The sequence below is a fragment of the Cyprinodon tularosa genome, unplaced genomic scaffold (assembly GCF_016077235.1).
Source record: "Cyprinodon tularosa strain WSP-4 unplaced genomic scaffold, ASM1607723v1 ctg353, whole genome shotgun sequence".
Lineage (NCBI taxonomy): Eukaryota > Metazoa > Chordata > Actinopteri > Cyprinodontiformes > Cyprinodontidae > Cyprinodon > Cyprinodon tularosa.
This window is the reverse complement of record NW_024039067.1, coordinates 302,222-326,250: the sequence shown is the minus strand read 5'-3', so window position 1 is coordinate 326,250 and position 24,029 is coordinate 302,222. Positions and strand designations below refer to the sequence as shown.

General features: G+C 38.5%; 2 protein-coding genes across 3 annotated transcripts in view; one reads left to right on the top strand and one right to left on the bottom strand.

The window, feature by feature from the left end:
- si:ch211-129c21.1 (uncharacterized protein LOC563087 homolog) overlaps nucleotides 1–8,868 on the top strand; it is a 36,698-nt gene extending 27,830 nt beyond the window's left edge. Inside the window, exons 6-14 of the mRNA XM_038295326.1 lie at nucleotides 1,521–1,620; nucleotides 1,875–1,985; nucleotides 2,095–2,246; nucleotides 2,351–2,523; nucleotides 3,402–3,558; nucleotides 3,674–3,896; nucleotides 6,064–6,179; nucleotides 6,264–6,483; nucleotides 6,567–8,868. Of these exons, the coding sequence (XP_038151254.1) occupies nucleotides 1,521–1,620; nucleotides 1,875–1,985; nucleotides 2,095–2,246; nucleotides 2,351–2,523; nucleotides 3,402–3,558; nucleotides 3,674–3,896; nucleotides 6,064–6,179; nucleotides 6,264–6,483; nucleotides 6,567–7,324 (2,010 nt within the window). The 3' untranslated portion in view covers nucleotides 7,325–8,868. The remainder of the gene's footprint in view (nucleotides 1–1,520; nucleotides 1,621–1,874; nucleotides 1,986–2,094; nucleotides 2,247–2,350; nucleotides 2,524–3,401; nucleotides 3,559–3,673; nucleotides 3,897–6,063; nucleotides 6,180–6,263; nucleotides 6,484–6,566) is intronic.
- Nucleotides 8,869–10,418: 1,550 nt separating this feature from the next.
- On the bottom strand, nucleotides 10,419–24,015 carry scamp4 (secretory carrier membrane protein 4). 2 transcript variants are annotated; one of them, XM_038295360.1, is made up of 7 exons: nucleotides 23,885–24,015; nucleotides 23,350–23,375; nucleotides 23,130–23,258; nucleotides 22,865–23,021; nucleotides 21,621–21,722; nucleotides 16,713–16,830; nucleotides 10,419–11,773 (listed from the first exon to the last, which is right to left on the bottom strand). In XM_038295360.1, exons 2-7 carry the CDS (start codon nucleotides 23,354–23,356, stop codon nucleotides 11,585–11,587), a joined length of 702 nt encoding a protein of 233 aa, XP_038151288.1. In that variant the 5' UTR covers nucleotides 23,357–23,375; nucleotides 23,885–24,015; the 3' UTR covers nucleotides 10,419–11,584. The 2 variants fall into 2 exon arrangements, with proteins under 2 accessions (XP_038151288.1, XP_038151289.1); XM_038295361.1 differs by having other exon boundaries at nucleotides 11,585–11,773; nucleotides 23,350–23,368; nucleotides 23,879–24,007.
- Nucleotides 24,016–24,029: the final 14 nt, after the last annotated feature.

Here is a 24,029-nt window from a genome sequence, read left to right as displayed (position 1 = left end):
CTGAGTCCTGGTCAAATCTTCAGCTCTGCCCAGAGGTTTGGCCACGAAAGAAGGGCTGTTTCTGTGGTGATCTGATTATGTGTGTTGAACTGCATCATTGTAAAAAAAAAAAAAAATATTATATTGGATACTATTGTATCTGTTAGCTTTCTTATTATTATTCTTGTAGCAATTTGAACGCATTTTACGGGGACTTCACATATTCAAAAACTTTGTAAATTAGCAGTAAATTGTCCCCCGCGTGAAATTGCCTGTCTATAAAGGAATCCAAAACGGCCGCCCCCAAATTACTCCACAGCGCCCCCTAAAGTGAGTTGGGGTAAACTGTAAGTCACAGAGATTTAAAATTTGGCACACAGGTAGATCTTCTCAAATCGTAAAAAAAAGTCTCTTGGAGGAATGCCCTAAAACCCACAGGAAGTCGGCCATTTTGGGTCGAAGTGCGATTTTTGACCATTTTTCATTTTCGCTCATGTCGAACTTTAAATCAGTTTATTTCTATAGCGCCAATTCACAACACATGTCATCTGAAGGCACTTTACAGTTCACCACATCATCCTGTCAGATAAAGTTTTCTATCTAAGGAAAACCAGTTAATTTCATCGACACATTAAGTCAAAGGCAATCCCTCACACTAAGCATGCTTGTAGCGACAGTGGAGAGGAAAAACTTCCTTTTTACAGGAAGAAACCTCCAGCAGAACCAGGCTCAGTGTGAGCGGCCATCAGCCGAGGCTGACTGGGGTTCAAAGAGACAGAAGCTGGGATACAAAAAGAAGCAGAGATATTCAAATAAAAATCGCTCTTTCTAAAAGCTTGTGTTCACGATGCACTTAACAAGGTTCTTATTGTCTTTTAAGGAAGAACAGAAGGCCAACAGCATGACTTGATAACCTGCAGTGTTTGTTTCAGGCTGAGTCCTTTGGAACTCAGGAAGACACTAGCAGTCAGAAGGCCAAGCAGAGGAGATGTAGGAGAGTATTTTTCTCCATAGCCTGCCTCTCAGTCTAACCGTCCAGTTTTACTGGTCAGCTTTGAACATGATTTGTAGAACATTCTTTTCCATCCTCGTCAGTTTGTGTGGTGACAGAATAGCTTTGGGTTTTTATCCAGCTGATTCGCCACTGGCTAAAAATAACAGACCTTTTCATCAAACTCATATTTATGCCCCAAGGATTCAGGAAGTCATGAATTGCTAAATAAAACTTCAAAGAATCTCTGGTGAACGTACAAAAAATTTGTATAAATTGAGAAAAAAAAAAAAAGAAGCTATTTTGTTTTAAAGTGAATCTCAGCGGTACCAGTAATGGCGTCACTGCTGAGTTAGTTAAAGAAAATAAAAGAATATTCTTCTCTCACTAAATAAGTGCTCAAATGTTTATTTTATGTTCAGTGTGAGGTTATTTTGCTGCAGTAATAGATATAACCATGCTCCTTTATTCTCGTATGTGTGAATAAAACAACATGCTTCTCCATCTTTGTCCTGTTTGTGTCCTGCTCCGCTCGCTTTGTTTCCGACAGATGTTTGCAAATGGCCGGCTGACCCTGAGGGAAAGGCCGGAGGAGGGAAAAGGGAAGTGTCCTTTTGATCCCTTTCAGAGATACTCCTCCCTCATGGTTGGTGAGTGTCTGCCACACTGAGCAAAACACACAAAACAGCAGAGTGTCTAAACAGAACCAAGTTTGGAATGACATTCATGCTCAGTATTTAATGTAGCCATCATTTAACTCTTTCACTCTGCTTTTACTGAACACTATTATGTCAAAACACAATGTCCAGTTCATTAGAAAGTATATTAATGTTTTATTGTTTGATTTTAATGAGGATAATGGATTTCCAGGAATGCTTACTCCTCTGTTGTTCCTGTCCAACAGGAAATGACCTGTACTCTGCTACATCCATCAACTTCTTGGGCTCTGAGCCCGTAATCCTGCGCAGCTCAAGTTTGGCTCTTCGCACCGAGTTTAAGAGCTCCTGGCTCAGTGGTGAGGTCTTAAAAAGCTAAATTAGAGAATCAAAAATTTATTTCTGGCTTTTTAATGATCCTGTTTTTCTTCTGTCTCCTTTTTAAAATGTGGAATTGTTGGATTTTAGAGCCCAACTTTGTCTACATGGACTTCATGGGGGAGAGCGTTGACAGTCCGGATGGAGACGACGATAAGGTGTACCTGTTCTTCAGTGAGAACGCAATGGAGTACGACTTCTACAGAAAAGTGGCGGTTTCCAGGGTGGCCCGTGTCTGCAAGGTAGCATGGAGCTACAGCTTTATTTAGGAGTTTGAAGAGACTGCTGACCTGTTCCAGTCAGCGTTAGGGTTGCACAACTTTATTATTACTTTTTTTTCCTTCAGGGAGATATGGGTGGCCAGCGCACGCTGCAGAGGAAATGGACCTCGTTCCTAAAAGCCCGTCTGGATTGTTCCTTCCCTGAACCCAGCCTGCCCCCCATTGTCCAGGATGTCTTCCTGCTGCGGCACAAGGACTGGAGGAAGAGTGTCTTCTACGCCGTTTTCACACCTCAGTCGTGAGTGTTCACTACAACTTTCTGCGGTTTTATCAGCAAGCAGGTGTTGAATTTACTTCATATGGGCTGGCTGCTGAACTGTGAGAAAGAATTTAAAGCATGAGAGGGAATACACATCTATTAGGTAGTGAGTTTGTGTGGATTTAAATGATCTGAACTAGGGATGCACGATATTGGGATTTTGGCAGATATCCGATATGCTGATATTTTAAAACTCATGTAGCAGATAACCGATATCGATACCGATGTTAAAGCTGGACAAAAATAAGTAGTCATTGAAAATTGCAGTTTTGTTATCCATTTCTGACACTTTGAAAAATAATATACTCGATCTATATCGATCTATTTTACTTACAAAATCTCGTGAAATATCATCGTTCTGTTACAAACTCTCGTGATATTTTGCAAATTCTTGTGAGATTTTGTTAGTAAAATAGATCGATACCGCGTCAATATATCAACATATAAAAATATGGCAAGATTTCGTGAATTTTGGGGGGATTTCGTAGCATAACGATGACATATAGCAATATTTCATTAGTAAAAGAGATTGATATGGTGTTTTTAAATGGCAATATATCAGCATATGAAGATATTGTGATATTTTAATGTATCAATATTTTATCCCTCGTCTTTAGAAGTTTTTAAGTCTGTAAAAAAGAAGTTTTTGAAGAAGAAGAAGTAGTATTTATTTTTTTTTAGACTAGAAACTCAGAAGCTGATCAAATATCGGGTTAAATATCGGTGGGGTGGCCGATGTCCGATATTCAGTTATAAGGTCGATACAGGCCGATACCGAACAATAAAAAAAGAATAAAGCTTTTTGTCGTCATATATTTTATTTTTATATCCTTGTTATTCTTTGCTGTGTGTTTTAGGAGTCTGTCTCAGATCTCAGCAGTGTGTGCCTACACTGTCTCTGCTATTCGAGACATTTTCAATGAGGGAAAATTCAAGACATCTGTTGCCGTGGAGACGTCCCATGTGAAATGGGTGATGTACACCGGAGAGGTGCCGGTCCCCAGACCAGGAGCGGTAGGTCTATAAAGTTTCCCCCTCTCTGAACTGGAAATGGGAAAATCACACAGGCCGATTTTTCTAAGAGGAATGGAAAAAAGTCGAACCGAGTTTTATTTGTTTATATTTTTAGTGCATCAACAATGTGGCTCGGAAAATGGGGATGAATCGCTCTTTGGACCTCCCAGATAAAACCCTCCAGTTCATCAGAGACCGGCCCTTGATGGACGAGGCTGTTCATCCGCTGACCGGGGGGCCGCTGCTGCTCAAGAAGGGATCCTTACTGACTCGGATCGTGGTGGACAGCGTGCTGGCTCTGGACGGGGAGACCTATAACGTCATGTTTATTGGAACAGGTAGAACAGCTATTCACTGCTATTTGCAGGAGTGTTTATCTGCTCTGGACAATTGTTACAACAATAGACGCCTCAAAGTGTTTAATTGGGATTTTTTTCTTATGTTCTATCATAGAGCAGTGCATTATTGTAAAGCAGAAGAACACAGATACATAGGTTTAAAGGCAGGTTAGCTCATTTCAGGAGAAAAATCATAAAAAGAGCAATTACCAGATATGCCAGGATTGATGTAATAAAACCCCAAAACATTAGGTTTATTACCACCATGTTTTCATGATCCTGAACACATGGTGGTGGCAGCATCATGCTGTGGGGATGCTTGTCTAAGCCTTTGGACAATGCAGATGAGAGGGTGGATGGAGATAATTAAAAGGAAAGCTGTTGGGGGGGCCTACTCTATTTAGGATGATTGAAATGTGTGTAAATTAATACCTCAAGAAAAAAGAGATTCACAGAAAAAAAACAATGAACTGAATAAGGGAAGAGAAGCTACGAAAGAGGATTAGTGCCGCTGGAAAAAAAAGTTAACTGATTTTTACATTTTATTTCAGTTTAGTATGGGGAAAAATCACGATTCTGACTTTTTTCTCAAAATCCTGATTTTAATCTCAGAATTCTGATTTTAATCTCAGAATTCTGACTTTAATCTCAGAATTCTGACTTTAATCTAAAAATTTGACTTTTTTTCTTAGAATTCTGACTGAATTTTGACAATAAAAATAGTCAGAATTCTTAGATTAAAGTCAGAATTCTGAGAAAAAAGTCAGAATTCTGACTTTTTTCCCAGACTAAACTGAAATAAAATTTTAAAATCAGTAAGCTTTTTTTTCCAGTGGCCCTAATCCTCCTCCTTAAGAAGCAGAAATGTAAGTTATAAAGATTAGTACATATTAGTCTGCTGTATTTAAAACTGCACCTTCATATAATTTCAAACGTCCAAAGGCAGTTTCCTCTTTATCCTTTTACTTTTGAGTCTAAACTTTGCAAGAAACTTTATCAAGTTAAGGAGAAAGTGTGCATTTGATAGAAGACAGAACATGTTTGACCATATTTCCTATGCTAATAGTGTATTTTCAGAGAATACGGTAACAAGGTCTGCATCAAGTATAAACACCTGCACCGTCCGCAGAAACCTGCATGATACCCTAAAGCCTGCGATAACTCAGAAAAAGACTTTAGATTGAGTCCCAGGTTCACCTCAGAGCAGGATGATAATAAAGTAGAGTGGATTATTCAAAGCATAATCATCAGGTGTTAGAATTAAAGTCAAAGTCAAACCTAAATCAAGCTGTGGCAGCATCAGATTAAAGCCAGCTATATTTTAAGTGGCGGGTGGTGTATATGGACTGAACCGACCGACCGCATCTAATTACCACATAAAATAGAGAATTAAGCATGAAAATAGCATATATCACACTCACCAGAGATGCTGATTATTTATAAACAAAATTCATCCCTCTGTCTTTGTGCAGGAAGTCTTAGTATCTCCATTAAGTAAGCCATTGAGGCCAGAAACAAGTCTTAAATGCAAATTGTCGCTAGTTATCTTGGCTGTAAACGTTTTGCTCTAACTGACCAATCAGAGGACAGAAAATGCTGACGTATGGGGAGGGTCCTCTAGCTGCGACCTGGGGCAAAACTGAAATCTGATTGGTTGAGGAAAACGTTCCTCACCAATATTGTTAAGGTAACATCAGCTAGCACTGCTGATTCTGATATAGCAACCAGATAAATGTAATGAAAGCAGCGCAGCCAAGAGAAACGCTACAAAATTAACAGAGCAGATTGTTTGTAATGAATTAATACAGTTGGAACAAAGAAAATTAAAGTTTAGGTTATGACTGTAGGTTAGTGTTTCTGATTGATTTTAGGCCAGCAGTGAAGGCTCTGACCGCCACCACTGCTTAATATCCAGAAGAAGTATCCACCATTTGCCTTGGTCTATCATCATAGAGTAGAACAGAATCAAATAAACAATTTATTGTCCCAGAGGTGAAAGTCCTGTGTTAGTGGTACATACAGGTACATGAAAGACTTGAATAATAAGAAAAAAGGTAGAACTGTACAGCAAGAAACAGACGCAGGTCAGAAAGCAATGAAAATTTATTAAAAAGCTATATTAACTTCCTCAGAAACTACAAAGATTTCTGATTTATCTTCATTTCAGAAAATGGTTACATCCAGAAGGCCGTGAACTTTGATGGAGAGATGTTCATCATCGAGCAGATCCAGGTGTATGAAAACCCCGTGGCCATCAGGAGCCTGAGCCTCTCATCCAGCAAGGTAACAGCCGCTCGCTTCAAAAACGTACATCCATGAAGCCCAAACACATTTGATTGATTTTTGTCTGTTTTTCTACATCCGAAGGGCCAGATCTATGTGGGTTCTCAATCTGGCGCCGTTCAGTTGCCCGTCAGTGACTGCAGCCGCCACCAGTCGTGTGAGGACTGCATCCTGTCCAGGGATCCCTACTGTGCCTGGGACTCCTCCGCTGAACGCTGCTGCTCTGTCCGCGGATTGTCTGCAGACTCACAGTCTGTGGTTCAGAGCCTGAAGGATGGGGACGTGTCAGAGTGTCCTTCACCAGGTGTGTTCACTGGAAGCCTTCATCAGTTACCAGCTCTATCAGCAGGTGTTCCATTTAACCTGCTGTTTGTGTGATGTTTATAGATCCGGTAGAAGCTGTCCACTTGGACCTGGTTCCAGGGAACAACATCCGGCTGCCTTGCCAGCCTCACTCCAACCTGGCGAAGGTCCACTGGAGGTTCTCTGGCCTTCAGCTTCAAACTAACGACAAATACTACGTCTACAGCGGAGGCCTCCTCATCCTGAACACGTCTGTATCAGACGCAGGCTCGTACGTCTGTGACTCAGTGGAGCAGATAAACAGCAGGATGTACAACAAAACCATGGTGGTTTATCATTTACAGCTTTTCTCTGAGCCCCCGCTCCCTGTCAGCCCCTCTCCTGGGACAACCGTGACAAAATACTCTATTCAAGGCTATACAGTGGCTGCAACTGAGCCAGGGCTGGACGGTAGGAATGAGGTCCCGCCGCAGTCTGAGAATCACAGCAACACTGGCAAGCTGAGCCGCCTGGAGGTGGCTGTGGCCCTGCTGTCGTTGCTCTGTCTCTCGCTTATCGGCGTCATGTTGTGGTTCTGCAAGCGAGGGCAATGGAAGTGTTTCAGCTTTGTGCACAGCTCCAAAAGAGCCGAGGAGAAGAGGCCTGCGAACGACTACGTGGAAGTCCAGAACAGAAACTCTGAGATTAAGCTCCTGCAGGCTGAGGCAGGGAGACCGTGCACTGCCAACAATAATCACACGGCTGAGGACTTCAAAGGGAACGGAGCGTACCATTTCCAGCCTTCGGCCAGACTTGAAAAGTTGGTGGGTCTTGGATTAATCCATGATGAGTCAGAGATTTGATTCAGCTGACCACACACCTCAGTCCAAGCTCTGCACTGGTGCAATAATAACCCCCCCAACATGTGTACTTCTGATGAGGGACATGTTTCACATTATGTTGGTACGTCTCAATAAACTGGAATATCAGCAAAAAGTTCATTAACGTCACTTCAGTTCAAAGTCATGTACTATATAGATCTATATGGCGGATGAAACCATAAAATCCATTTATAAGAAATTTATACTACAAGCATATTGTATAATGTATTATATTTTATACTGTATTATATATTATACTGAGTTATATTTTATTTTTTGGTTCAGCTTATCTGTTTATCCTTTTTTTTCCTCACTTTTTCCTTCCACCCAATTTTCCATTCATTCTCTTTAAAAAACAGTCTCTACCTTCAGTCAGTGGCTGTCTGCTGGAGAACTGTCCAAAGAGCCTCCTTCCCGTTAATTTTAAAGGATATAACCTTATATTTCTGTATTAAAATAATCCATTCGTTGGTTTTTTGTAATATTCTAATTTTAAAAAACTGAATTTCGGGGTAATATCTCTGAATTGCAATCATCAATAACTAAGATAAATGGTTAAAATATTTCAGGAACTGAATTGCTGAAATAAATGAGCTTTTTGCCGATATGCTAACTTATTGAGATCCACCTTTGAATACTAAATGGGATCCATTTTTTCCTGGGGAATTTCCAAAGTCTTTTCCAGGCAGCTGATATTCCATGGAAAGGATATTTAAGTTGTCAAACCCAGCTCTAAAAATGCTTTTTTTTACAGTTTATATATTTCATATTTTTGTAGGACAGTAATTTGTGAATACGGTGCGTGTAACATATGTGTGTACAGTCAATGCTATTTTGTTTGGAATATTTATTTGAGAGTTTGCATCTTTAACTTGCTGCATCTTTTAACTCTGAATATGTCGCACATCGGTGGCCAACCTCCCAGCACATTTCCTGTCCTGCTGTAAGATCATTCTTCCACAGATCTTCCACAGATGTTCCTGGTAGATGTGCAAAAGTGAATATGTCTCTCCTTTTTAACCTTAAACACTAATTTAGTGAATTTACAAAAGCCATATTTCATTAATTCTTTTCCACTTTAACAAAATATAACTGTTATGGTCATGATGTGTAGCATGGGCCTTTTTTTATGCTGGGGTAAACAGCTTTATTTTAAATAATTACAGTCAGAGATGCAGAGATGCCCAACTGAGCCTCAGCACTTGCTAAGCTGTAACTTCTTAAATTGATCTATTTTGCAGCCCTTAAACTGAACAGCCGGGCTGTAATGAGCCACTTGTTTGATTCCGGCATGTCAGAGAGCGGCATGCATCCAAAGGTTGCAGGACAGTCGCTCCTCTAGGCTTGAACTGGGCATCCCTGCTGCCACGTTGCTCTGAAAAAGATAAAGCTGTTGCAGGAATGTAGGGGTGTGGGTGTACATTAAGGGTCGCAAAATAACCATAAGGTTGAACGCATGTCAAAATTTGGTGATCTGGAAAAAAAAGCTGCCTTTGTTCAAATAAATAAAAAAGAATATCTGTGAATATTTGCATTTTTCTCACATAATCTACAACTTTTGGGTTTCTTTCTTACTGAGAATGTTGAAATGTAGGGAAACATAACAGAGCTCACAGCTCATTGATCTCAACCCATAGAAAAAGTTTTTCACACTTCCATCAACACCTACGCCAGAAACCATCCTTTGCTTCATCTCATACCAGTGTTGATATGAAAGGGATGCAATGAGAGTCTCATCAAATATTTATCACTGTGGTATAAAGAAGTTGTCATGTACATAATTAGGGATGAAAACTGCTCCTGGGCAGATGGAAAAAATAATACTGCTGATGCATACATGTATTATTTCAATAATCTTTTTTTAGATAATTAATGCTAATGCCACAAGGCTTGGAAAGACAGAATAACACTACTTCTAACTGAAAGGTTTCAATGAAATTGGCTTATTTCAAAATACAATGATAAAAGAATTTTACTAGTGAAAAACTCACATTTCATTGGATTTTATGACAGATCGATGCAGGTAGTGCATAATAATGGAATGCTTGGTTTTGGAAAAATTTCTTTCTTAAAATCAGAATTTTTATTCAGGACTGAGAAAATAAAGAGCCACCTTTTTGAAATTTATTTATGGGTAGATCTAGGGCTGAAACAATTATTGTGATTAATCGATTATTGAATTAGTCGTCAACTTATTCAGTAATTAATAGTTAGCTGGAGTAAAAGAGGCTCTAAAACAGGCCTTTAGCTGAGAGAGCGAGCCAACACAAACTATGTAAACATTTTGCATTTTAGATACATATATTTCCTATCTGTCAATATCTTCTTTCCAGAACTCCTCAAGGGGAAAAGGTTTAGTTTCATCTGGTTTAATTCAGTAAGCTACTTTAAGTAATCTCTTGCTAATTATTAATCAAAAAATAATCAACAGATTAATCAATATGCAAAATAATCATTAGTTGCAGCACAAGTTAGATCACAACCAGCTTGAATATCTAGACTAAACTGTTTGGCCATTCTCTTTTGCAAAATAGCTCAAGTGAAGTTAGATAAAATGGCAAACATTCGTAGACATCAATTCTCAGGCATCCTTTAATCGATTTAGACCTAAACATTGACCAATCACACTTAAACAGCTTTTTAACTCTTCCATTGAAGCCCTGACTGCGTGTTTCTGTGCTAAAAATAAAAGCCAGGACCTTAATTGTAAGATGTTTTTACCCTTTTGCAGGTTTCTACCAGTATAGCCACATATTTGGCTCCATCCAGCTTCCGTCTTCGCTTTTCTCCATGAGGATAAAATACAAATAGCCTATATATATATATACACTTCAATCAATGTTCTTTTACTTACTATCTAGTGCATTATTTTCTGCTAGATAGAATATTCTGACGTTTATGTTTAAAGACTCGCCCCGTTCGGAGAAGTAGGATAAAGTTAATGTGAGAATCTGCTAAAGTGTTTTTTTTTTTCCAGCAGTGGCAAGATTTATGTTATCACCAAACTGATTCAATACAAGCTACTTGAGGAAAAATGTCAGAACGTGTGTTTTATGGTGAAATAATCCAAACACAGTGTAAATAAAGTCATTTATTGAAATCTTGCAATATGTATTCTTTCACAGGACCACTTCATTTTCAGAAACTAAATACAGAAGATTTAAAACATTTGGCAGTCGGCCCTGAAGGACACTTTATATCAGAAAGGCAAATAAAATGTCAAATCTACAATGCAGGCACATTTTTTTTATGTGATTAAAACTTCAGACAAGCTTTAACAGGCCCATGATTAGAGTTTGATTTCTCACATAAAAAGCAGGTAGAATTGGAATGGCAAAAATCAAGTAGAACACAAAACCGGACAGCCGGTAATCCATCGATACGTGCATATTTCAGTCTGGGTATGTCTAATGGCAAGATATCAGCTGAAAGTATTAGTGGCTCCATGCAAGCTTACTGTTCTCAATAAGCAATCATACGAAAATTAAACGATCGTTTCGGCAGCAGATACGTGCTTTCATCCACTGAAAGCAACAGATTAGCTTTAGAACAAAACATTCTGTGGCACAATGCAAGTTTGGGTGCGACTTTTTAAATGGAGACGTAATGGGAGGAGGTAAGCGTTTTGGCGTATTAGTGCTCAGTCGGGTATCAAACAGAAAAGTTGCTTCACTGAAGCATAAGATTAGTTAAACAAAAATGCAAGCAAAAGCTTCTGTTAAGGCGCAAGCCAAGCTGGAGACTTTTTCCAACATGCAAAACCTGCAACAATAATGCGCTCTGTGGGAAGGCAGAGAAAGCATTAAAGCATCAAACTAAAACTTATTCTGAAATAAAAAACAACTCATGCTGCATAGTGTAGCATGCTGCTTTGTAAAAAAACAAAAACCTAGCACTACACAGATCCATAAGGCACACATTTAAAGTGTTCTGCAATCATTTAAGCAATCCAGTTTTTTTTCTTTCCACATAAGTCTATTTTTTATTAACTTTATGTAAACAAAGTCAAAAAAAGAATGGCAATTTTTTTAAGACCGTCAAAACATTTTAGCTTCTTTTGATGACAAAAACTTTCTAATAAAAAAAAAAAAAATCTTTATTAGCCAATCTCTCCTTTAATCAAATGAAAAAAAAAATAATCCCCCCCCATCTCTGATCTGAAATGCTGCATTTTGAAGTGCTTTTGTCAGCAATGTAGAAATGACCAATGGTTTGTCTCCCCCTAGAGGAATTTCCCAGCCATCACCACTGGCTGTCATCTGGGTAACTGGGCACAGAGGTGGGGTACTGAGGCAGAGTCGGGCCTTGGGCGGTCTGAGCGACGGCGTTGAACCCTGCTTCCCTCACCGGTGCACTCTTCCACAGCCCGCTGCTCCACTCTTCCTGAGCGCGCTCCATGCTGCCACCGCCGCCACGGTACAGCCTGTGCACCTGTGACATGAAAACATGAGGTACAGGGACATGATCTCTATGAAGAAGAATAACTTCAAAAAGTTACATTACTCTAGTGATGCATTTAAAAAAAGAAACTGTCACAAACAGTTTAATCTGTGATATAGATTCAGGTTTTATTTTTGGTAATTTACATGTAGTTTACAGCTAATGGGTGGAAACCCTAAACTCAGCGTCTCAGGGAAAAAACAAAAACCATTTGTGAGGTGGAGGCAGAGTCTCTCAGCAGGTCTATTAGATCATGCTGCGCATTCATGTGATGCAGACCGCTGATGTTCTCCATGAAGCCATCTTCACAGCATGGATTCATTTGGAGACGCATCAAGCACGCCATCCAGAGGACTACACCCCACACTGAGACACTTTAGATTTCGAGAAAATACCTTATAATTTTATCAAATGGTTGCCCTAAATTACCATTTTTTTCTTTTGTTGTCATTTTACCAATTTAAAGCTGGCTATGATCCAGAAGCATGACATGTCAATCTTGAAAATGTTTTTCCTTAGATTAGGATCAGGAATATCTGCTTGGATACAAATATCTAAGAACAGCAGCGACTCCTTGTGGTCACCTGCATTGTGAAAGGTGTCAGAAACTTTATGCTGTAAAGATGTCTTATTTTCTTGCTTTTCCATGATTATGAATGCAAGAAAAAAAAAGTGTTTCTGTATGTAAAATTCTACATCCAAGGCTTGTGATTGACTAAATTTTCTGTCATTAGCTGCATGACAGAATCATCAAAACTAAGGGAAAGAAATAATCTCTCCGTTTATAGTGATATGCCTCTTTCCCATTGAAAATAGCAGGTTAACGTGTGTTTTTCAAACATGGGTCGACACTGCTAACAATAAGCATTTGGTTCAGATATTTTTAGGTTTTATATTTTAGGTTCTTTGACAATCATACAAGTTTTGTATCACAAATGAAGCACTCTTATTACCAGCTCTCGGTACCAGGCTTTGACCATGATGTAATAATGTTTTTGGTTTCGGCTGTCAACGAGCCCTGGGTGGTTTCGGGTTCGGGGGTGCCCGTTCCATATTTTGGTTTCTGTAATCATGCGCTCCAGGCGTAAGAGGGAGCAATCACTTTTCCTGATTGGGTGAAAGATTTTCCTTTGAAGTTTGGCATAAATGATGGATGGCGGTTGGCACTGGCGGGGTCTGCTAGGGTTGCGTACAGACGCCTAGCTGCACGGGTTGCTGGCCTGCCGGGATCGACCGGCCCTCCGATCCTTGTGTCACGGTAGGGGGACAATATAAACTGTATTGAGACAATATAATTTGTATTCAGCACCGTGCCTTGATTGATGTGCTTGCTTTGCTGTTTTCTGTGGCGGAATAAAATGACACATTTTACTCTAGCAGAAACAGTTTGTGTTCTGTGTGTGCATCTTTATTGCAGACTCATCTCAATCCTGCCTGAATTTCATAATACATTTTCTCTTCCCACTGGCAAAAAAACTACGTTCAGACCGCAAGCTGCTGAAGCAGCAGAGGCGGTTAGTTTACATGCAAAGTCAAAAGGTCCTGCAGCGAGTTTCAAGCTGCAGGAGCAGCGCATCTTGATGCATCGAAGCAGCTGCAACAGCGCCTCATGAGCTTCTGAGCAACTGACGCGCTGCACAAGCAGCAGATTCTGGAGTTAGAAAAATTGACCTTTTGCTGCTCGATGCGCCACATCAACCAATCAAAGAAGCTGATCATGGAGCTGGCAGGGAAACAGACACAGCGCAGCTGATGCAGAGCTCCATGATCACTCCAATGAAATAGTTCATTAACGCCTAAATTAAGTTAAAATGTTGAAACGTGTCTGCAAAATATGTTTGCTTTTATTATTCTGGTGTGTGCATTTTTGATAACGTACATAAAAAACACCTTCGTTCCGCCACAAAGAGTGGCGGAAAACCCCCATGAGGTGACCATTCCCAGGAACAATCGGCTTTTAGTGGCAGTGGGAATCGCCTCTGCTCTGATGGGCATGCTGTGGGAAACCCAGGGCCAAGTTGATCCGCTAAATTACATGATACCTTTGAATGCAACGTACGAACGTCAACACACCGCGCCAGTCGATCCGATCTAACCAGCTGAAACAACTCTGCTTACATTCAATAAACATGGAGCGGGATTCAGACATAAGAGAGAAAAACAATAAAGCACACCGACTACTCCATTGTTTACTTTCCTGATTTTCTTTGAACTGTTGAGATAATCAACACTCGCTCACCCAGCGTGATCCCGTCATCAGACCTGCAGTAGTGGGGGACAGAGGCAACGCAGCTTGCCTGCAGGGTGTCAGACTCAGCTTTTCAGTCAAATAGGAGAAGAGCCAAACGCAAACTGTTAGCGCGTTAACCGGGTGTTAAAACTCTGGTTTTCAGTGGGAAAGTGGCTCAAGTAAGCATGTCAATGGGAACTTCAGGCAGTCACAAAAACTTTCAAACACTTCCGGGATATTTTGTCAACCAAAAAAATAATAGAGTCTAAAAAAAAAAAAAAAAGATCATTTATGTGAATAAATGACTTTGTTAGGAACAATCACCACACACACCATGTGGAGACAATTAAATTTTAAACATATTCAGGACATTACAAAAAAAAACAAGCCAGTTATTGGGGGCGGAGTTGAATAAAACTGAATGGACTCATTTTACTGAAAGTAGCTTTTTTGATTGATAACATTTGTGTTGCTGCCACACTTTGCTGAATTTACCGCACACTAATGAAACGGTCAGATTCGTACATGCCGTGTTTTGCTTTTCTATTGCGCTGCAGGTTTTTTGTGCGACTGCATGTTCATACATGAGGCCCCTCCTCTTTTTAACTCTGACATGGAGACCATTTTCTCCCCTCCTTTACTTCCTGGATGAATCTGAGGTGGGTTGTTGGACTTTGACTTAGACTTAGACTTCTTTATTTGTCATTTTGTATGCACAGGGTGCATACAGAACGAAATTGCGTTACATACAGCTTATGAACGTTGCATTGATATTTCAAATGGCACGAGTTATAGAAAAATACAAAAAGTGCAGCAGTGGTCAAAGTGTGAACAGTGCAGAGGATAAGAGACAGTGTGCAAGTTGCAGTGGTTCAGTGCAAAATTTGTAGGTTAAGGTTCACCACTGCTGCAAGTTTTCTTTTCCAAATAAAAAAAATTTTTTTCCCCATACATATTCAGTAAATGATGTGCTGCTTTTTTATATCCTTCAGTCAACAAGGAGGCACTGTGTAAATCATTAGCTTAAAAATCAAGCTAAGCGTTTTAAAAGTTGTAGTTAATCACAGCTAATTTAAGATTAAACAAAGTTAACAAAAAACTTTTTCAAAGAGAGCCAGGTTGGCTTGGATAGTACGACAGATTATTAGGGTCAGGCTAGAGATTTTTCATGTTTTATTAATGAGAATAAAGTCGCAATATTATGAGAATAAAGCGGCAACCCTGTGAGAACAGTATTAAGAGAAAAAAAATGTATTTTATGACAGCTCTTACAAGAAGCACCGTCTTCCCTAAAATGAGTAATGTCGAGGATCATGTGAAGTTATACTTTGGCATCGGTTTCACAAATAAGGAATATATCAAGTCTTTTAGCGCAGCATCAAATAATTAGTAGCAAGTCTAAGACAAAGTGGACTCATGTTGCTGTTTGGTGGAGATGGTCGGCTGTCATATTCTGGTCGGAGCTCAAAGCTTTCTTTCTGAAATGGGTTGTGGTATGATGACTTTATTCTCGTAGTATTACGACTTCATTCTTGTAGTCGTAATACTACTTCTTGTATTCTTATAATATGACTTTTCTCATAGTGTTGTGGCTTTATTCTTGTAATGTATGACCTTGTTCTCGTAATATGACTTTATCATTGTAATGTACAACCTTATTCTCGCAGTATTATGACTATTCTCAAAGTATTTTATAACTTTATTCTCGTAATGTGTGACCTTATTCTCACAGTATTCTGACTATTCTCGCAGTATTATAAATTCTCCAAGAATTTTTTTTACTTTATTCTCGTAATGTAGGACTTTATTCTTGCAGTATTATGACTATTCTCAAAGTATTTTATAACTTTATTCTCATAATATGACTTTATTCTCGTAATGTGTGACCTTATTCTCGCTGTATTATGACTATTCTCGCAGTATTATAAATTCTCGAAGAATTTTTTTACTTTATTCTCGTAATGTACGATGTTACTCTCGTAGTATTGTGACTTTATTCTAGTAATGTACGACTTCATTCTCGTAGTATTGTGACTTTATTCTTGTAATGTACGACTTCTCGTAGTATTGTGACTTTATTCTCGTAAGTAACGACTTTATTGTCATAAGTTACGATTTTATTCTCGTAAGTTACGATTTTATTCTCGTAATGTCTGAACTTATTCTGACAGTATTATGACTATTCTCACAGTATTATGAATTCTCGAAGAATTTTTTTTACTTTATTCCCGTAATGTACGACTTTATTCTCGTAGTATTGTGACTTTATTCTCGTAATGTACGACTTAATTCTCGTAATGTATGACTTTATTCTTGCAATGTACAAATTTATTCTCATAGTATTATGACTATTCTCGTAGTATTATGACTTTATAATGTTACAACATTATTCTCATTATGTTATGATTTTATTTTCATATTTAAAAAAATCTCTAGCCTGGCCCAAATACTCCGATGTAGGATTTTACTCCTAATCAAAAAATGTATTATTGGACAGTTGCTTTTTGTATTAACTCTATACCCGATATTAGAACTTGTTTAAATAGCTGAAATATTAGGGATTGACAATAAAGCAAAAACAGAATAAATCCTTAAAGGGGCAAAATGATTTTCACTGCTATGGAGCTTTTGTAAAAAAATCAAAGAAAAAACACATTTTATTGTTAAACCTTTTTTTTTTTTTAGCTAATGTACACTCACCTTAAGAAGAACCACTGCCATTAATACGGTCACCACAGTGAAGAGCAGAGTTGTAATAAGCATCACTATAGCGGAGCCCACATTGTAGCTGAAAAACATCACTGTGGCGATCCAGCCGCTTTGATGTGTTGGTGAGGATGACATGGAAGTAGTACGAGTTAGTGTATCAGACAGTGCACACAGAATTTACAACCAACATGAGCCATTAAGCGAGATGCAGTGACACACAGCTGACTGATAATCAAATAACTCTGACTTATTAAAACCACGAGTGATCAGTAATCACAAGCATGTGTCACAAGCAGCTCTTTCAACTAGTCTGGACTGGCAGTGGGAACATGCTTAATGCTGAACATGTATTAAAGCCAATGACAGCAATACGTGATGTGGAGGTAGTGTGGAGATTAAACATTAAATCAGAGTGAAGTGGATCTATGGCTGAGGAAATAAAGGTGCAAAAGCAAAAGGTTAAAATTATGTAAACTTCTCAAGCTTTAAAGGGGTTATATAATGCAAAACCAAATTTACATTGTCAACCATGAATAACAATAGTTCAGTGGGTGAAATTGACGTACAGAGAAGTTGAAACCCCATCGACACCTCCTTTCTCTGCAGATCTCACAATTCTAAACTTCGGGGATGTTGCCTTATTTGATTCTGGGCTTGTTTTCCATAAAAGGAAGAAAACCTGCCATTTCATTCTAGGTGTTTTAACCAGGCTTCTATTAGGGCTCATGGAACAGCAAATATGCCATTTTCAGCCCAACCAATTTAATGTCTATTCAGAGACCTTAAGGACCAGCAGCAAATACCCTATATAATCATTCTATGACCCCTTTAATGTTGGATGCGTTTATTTTTTGGGTTGGGTTTGAAAAAACAAAAAAAACCCATCTTATTCTGATTCTGATATCAAAATTGTACATTTTACAATAATTCAACACAGTGCTCTGCTGTTCTTGTAATAGATGTGTTTTTCATGGAAAATAAAAAAAATGAACAAAGTCCAAGACAGACACACCAGGGCATAAAAGAAAACCATGAAACTCCCCAAGCAGCCACATCTGGGTGGTGTCTGATGTTCCAAGGCATGGCGCCCAGAAGGTCCTCACAAGATAGTCTATTCAGTTCAGAAATCTAACAAGGAATGCTAAGCTACTATTGTTAAGTTAATTAAAATATTCACATGGTCATCATTTTTTAGCAGTTTTAGTGAAGCAAGAAGCATTTTATTGTTCTGGTAGGCCGGTCACCTGAAGGCTTAAAGCAGCTAGCCGTGTTTTTCAAAAACCGCCAACCGAGATTGACCTTATATTTTGCCATTTGTAGCTTTATAGTTAATCTTTGCTTTTGTTTTGCATTTACTAAATTTACTCTTTTAAGTTATTAGATTTTTTTTGTCATTTATATACATTTGGGGGGTTTATATACTTGGTTATTGTGGTTATTTGTATGTTATTTAATGTGGGTGTTTAAGGTTCCAGTAATGTGAACCTTAAACACTGAATTTTTTATATGCTGCTTTTTTTAACAGTGAAAAGTAAAACTGAAAAAAAAAACTGGTATTGAAAATGTATTAACTGAAATAGTAATGTGAATTTTTAGCTTGAAAATAACAAACACAATTTCAACTATATAGATATAGTGACAATGATTTTTTTTTTAGGCTGAAAAGGTTTTCTGAATATACACTACCGTTCAAATGTTTGGGGTCACATTGAAATGTGCTTATTTTTGAAGAAAAGGACTGTACTTTTGAATGAAGTTAACTTTAAACTAGTCTTAACTTTTTTTTTTTTTTTTTTACTTTTTATTTAGTATTTTTAGTTTTATTTTACATTAAAACAAGCAAACAGACAAAAAAAGAATATGAACAGAGAAGGGCGATAAAAATACAGCAAAGGTATAACAGAGTCCGAGTTTAGTGAATGTAGGGGTCACACAAGTCTTAAAAAAAAAAGGTTTTATCTGTTGTTCAAGTCTTATTGAGGGTCAGTCCTTTACAATTTGTGTAATCAAACCACTTCCTCCACTGTTCTTTCAGGTATTTGTACTTGATCCTTAGGTGGTAGGTCATTTCCTCCATCGTGAAGATTTACTATTAAAATCCATTGCGTCAGGTGTGGAGGGTCACTTTTAAACCATTTTCTGGTAATCGCTTTTTTAGCTGCCACTATCAAGATTTTGAGAAGATAAATGTCTTTCCGGTGTATTCCTTCACTCTCCAGCCAGCCTAAATACATTAATCGTGGGTTCTTGGGTATCTTGTATCCTAAAACTAGTCTTAACTATAAAGAAATACACTCTATTCATTGCTAATGTGGTAAATGACTATTCTAGCTGCAAATGTCTGGTTTTTGGTGTAATATCTAAATAGGTGTATAGAGGCCCATTTCCAGCAACTATCAGTCCAGTGTTCTAATGGTACAATGTGTTTGCTCATTGGTCAGAAGGCTAATTGATGATTAGAAAACCCTTGTGCAATCATGTTCACACATCTGAAAACAGTTTAGCTCGTTACAGAAGCTACAAAACTGACCTTCCTATGAGCAGATTGAGTTTCTGGAGCATCACATTTGTGGGGTCAATTAAACGCTCAAAATGGCCAGAAAAAGAGAACCTTCATCTGAAACTCGACAGTCTATTCTTGTTCTTCGAAATTAAGGCTATTCCATGAGAGAAATTGCTAAGAAATTGAAGATTTCCGACAACGGTGTGTACTACTCTCTTCAGAGGACAGCACAAACAGGCTCTAACCAGAGTAGAAAAGGAAGTGGGAGGCCGCGTTGCACAACTGAGCAAGAAGATAAGTACATTAGAGTCTCTAGTTTGAGAAACAGACGCCTCACAGGTCCCCAAATGGCATCTTTATTAAATAGTACCCGCAAAACACCAGTGTCAACATCTACAGTGAAGAGGCGGCTGCATGATTCTGGGCTTCAGGGCAGAATGGCAAAGAAAAAGCCATATCTGAGACTGGCCAATAAAAGAAAAAGACAAGATGGGCAAAAGAACACAGACATTGGAAAAAGCAAGACTGGAAAAAGTGTTGTGGACGGATGAATCCAAGTTTGAGGTGTTTTGATCACAAAGAAGAACGTTTGTGAGACACAGAACAAATGAAAAGATGCTGGAAGAATGCCTGACGCCATCTGTTAAGCATGGTGGAGGTAATGTGATTGTCTGGGGTTGCTTTGGTGCTGGTAAGGTGGGAGATTTGTACAGGGTAAAAGGGATTCTGAATAAGGAAGGCTATCACTGCATTTTGCAACGCCATGCCATACCCAGTGGACACTGCTTGATTGGATACAATTTCATCCTACAACAGGACAATGACCCTAAACACACCTCCAAATTGTGCAGAACTATTTAGAGCAGAAGCAGGCAGCTGGTATTCTATGGGTAATGGAGTGGCCAGCGCAGTCACCAGATCTGAACCCCATTGAGCTGTTGTGGGAGCAGCTTGACCGTATGGTACGCAAGAAGTGCCCATCCAACCAATCCAACTTGTGGGAGCTGCAATTTCTCCAGATTACCTCAACAAATTAACAGCTAGAATGCCAAAGGTCAGCAATGCTGTAATTGCTGCAAATGTAGGATTTTTGACGAAAGCAAAGTTTGATGTAAAAAAAAAAAAATCTTATTTCAAATACAAATCATTATTTCTAACCTTGTAAATGTCTTTACTGTATTTTCTATTCTTTTCACAACATATGGTGGTGAATAAGTGTGACTTTTCAGGAAAATACAAAATTGTTTGGGTGACCCCAAACTTTTGAACGGTAGTGTATTTTAACACAGAAAGATTAAGTACAAACATACAACATTTATATTTCAGTGACATTTTTTATTTAAATCCCAGTGGCACATATTTACTTCCATATCCATGCACTGTTACACACACGTCACTGGTTTCTCATTTGAATTGATCCTTCAAATCAGCCTTACAATCTGAACTTGGACATATAGCAGTTACTGGTGTTAAACCAGCCCTATAAATATTTATCTTCTCAGAAATTGCGCTGTTATTATTATCAGGCTGTTTCTGTGGTTCAGATTGTCTTAAGATAGTACAGAAAGTGGCCGAATACCTGGAGTTTTCTCTGTATAAAGCAGGTGGGGGGGATGGGGGGGGGGGGGGGTCTGTAGCTAATGTGCCGTTTTGAGCTCTTTATTGTACTCAATTGTACATTCAAGATACATCAAAGGCTTGTTTTTATTTTAATATGAATTTCTTTTTATTATGAAAAGCTAACCTAACCTAACATCTGTGTTTGCCCTTCTGCTAAAATAGGTTGAGTTAGTGATTTTTCTTTTTTCCCTATGCTAAACTTGCCTGTAAGCAGCGTTTAAAATTTCCAGCAGCAGCACATTGTTTTAGTCAGGTGAGCGACTGCATGGAGGGGAGGGGCTGAGTGTTTGTATTATTGAGCGCTGCTGCTGAAAGGACTGTGACAATTTAGGCTGCTGTAAATAAGTCTGTTTCTACTGATATTTCTGCAGTATTTCATAAGATTCATCCCTACATGCAAAACAAATACATAAATAATCAGATAAAATTAGAACTTATACCTAAAACACTGATCCTTAACCTTTAATTCCTCACCTTGTCTACACTCTGGTGTTTACACATTAAATATCAGGACAATAACGGCACAACAAACCTGGAGCATAAAGGCCTAACACCGCAACACAGCACATAACACTAAAGACACATCTGAACAAGTTCAATCTATTAAGCAAACTACTTTATAACATAATAGTATAAATGCATGTGCCTTAGAAGCATCGTTCCCTTCTACTTGTGTAGAAAAAGTCTTTAAGATCATTTAAGACAATGAAATAAAAACAGCAACAACAGGCTAATATAAAAGGACATACTGTAAAATTGCTTCAGTTCAGACTCACCATGTTCCCCATCCAGAGATGCCTATAGTCTGGATAAGGGCCAAAACACACTGAAGGAAAAAGATGAAGAAGAAGGCCATGAAGTTGAAGGAGCTATCAGCCCTGTGGATAACATGAGAAAAGACACGGTCAACCTACATTTGTTTCATTCTTTTTCTCACTGCAAACATTTTAGATGGACCAGTGATACCATGCAAACTGATCCTATCAACAAAAAGAGTGGAAAAAAAACAGGCTGCACATTTAAATCGAAAGTAAAGATCTCCTTTGACTACATCGCATAAAAAACATCACATAAGATTTTGTTTTTTTTGGACTGAACCACCGACTGAATATCTAAAATGTATCACTAATCAAAATTAAATTATGAAAAACTTAATCACACATTTTGAGTTTCATCACAGTGTATCACATTTAAACCATTAACAATGTTTGAATTAGATCTGAAACTTTTTTCTAAACGGCGCGTTTTATGCAGTCTATTTGATTACATTAAGCCTAAAGAAAATGTTATTCGCTCCACTATTTACATTAGAGCTGCAACTAACAATTATTTTGCTAATCGATTCATCTGTCAATTATTTTTTTGATTAATCGATTAATAATCGGATAGCCAAAGGTTGCTAAAGAAGGTTTTTTACAAAATAAACCAGGTGAAACTGAAAGTTTTGCACTGAGTAGAGCATATTGATTGACAAAAAATGCAAAGTCTTTATATATTTTATTACAATTTTGATATAATTACTGCTCTAAGCTGGTTGCTCTGTCAGCTAAAGACATGTTTTACATTTGTTGACCATTGTTTCAATAATCGATTAATCCGATTAAATGTTAATTTACATCCATCTGTTCTGAGAAGTCCTAAGAGGTTTATTAAACAACGTTGGAGAACAACCATCATCACTGGGACCAAGAAATACAGCAGCTACAGCGCTAAAGGTTGGGTTTAAAAACATTAATCATGGCTCAGAATTTCTGACAAACCAATACCTTAAATGCACCGTATTAATGGAGCAACATGATGGGGGAAGAAGCATAATGTGGTCATGCTTTTCTTCGTGGCCAGGGTCGGTGGCAAACAGACCGAGCCGTTATTAACACATTGAGGTTATGGTTGCAAAAGAAAAGCTTCAATTGTGGCAAAACGTATTGGCGTGCAGATTTCTCAGTGCACTCGTGTTTAAATTAAAGCTCTAAATAATGCATGACATGTTTTAATTGGATTTAAAAGTGGCCCCATTTACCTGAAAGCTTTGTAGAGTGGTCTGAACCAACATGTGTAACTGCAGGGGCTGAAGAGAAGGAGCCAGAGCAGGGAGAAACCAAAGTTTGTGGCACTTCCCCCTCCAGCCCACCAAGCAATGCATGAGATGACATTTATGCACAGCGTGGCCGAATACACTGAAGACCAGACAGGAAAAGGATGGGAGGAAATGAGTGATTTCAAGCTAAGAAAAGACATTTTTTTAAGAAGGTTTTCTTTATGATAAAGGTTTCTGAACTACTTACTCATCCAAAGTGTGTAAACTCTGCGCACGAGCTGCTTGTGAGGAGCAGGGATTTCCTCGTCGATGTTTTGGTAAAAGCATGGCTTTATTCTTAGGAACTTTGGTAAAGGAGGGAAGTTATTTACTCGCTCTGGAACAGGAAACAAAGATCCACTGTCAGCCTCATTTCTTACCCATTTATCAATCTGGGAAATTCATGTCAACTCAATGAGCATACAAACCTGCCATAGCTAGATCCCCCTTTTTCCTAAATAAAAACAACAACATGTTAGTATTCATGTTTACAATAATTCATTTAAGGAAATATATTTACACATGTGTGTAATTTTATTATTATTGATTTCTTTCTTTATGGGTGTGCAGGGTATATTATTTACCTGCAGTTTTAGTGATAAACATTCAGATATTTTACTTTTTGAAGGTAGTTAAGATAATTAAAAATACATTTAAAAATAAAGAATCAACGAGAAATCCTCTCTGCTCATTTCGACTTTGGTCAAAGTGGTGACTAATTTTATAACCCAATAGTGACTTATATAAGCAATTAAACTTATCTAAAGCCCGCGTTGTGAGGGGCAGCATGCAGGGAAAAGCAGCTATTCCCCTTGTTGCTCCGGTAGTCCAACTAAGAGGAGACAACTGTCTCTTTATGTCTCTTCATTGCTTTGTTTGACCGACTGCGTGCGCGCGGATAAAAAGTGTCCGCTCCGGCTGTCACGTGAATAATAAACGTTATAAAATAAGCGCTACTTTTACCAGGTTTCAGTTTATCTCCTCCCGTTTCCGTCGACAGCCGCAGGGGTCCTGGAATCACTCTGGATGCGCTTTGCCGACCCCAGTTAAACGCTCCACGGCTGCGCTGTGCGGCGCGTCCTTCTGTAGTTCAGACTATTCCTCTGGT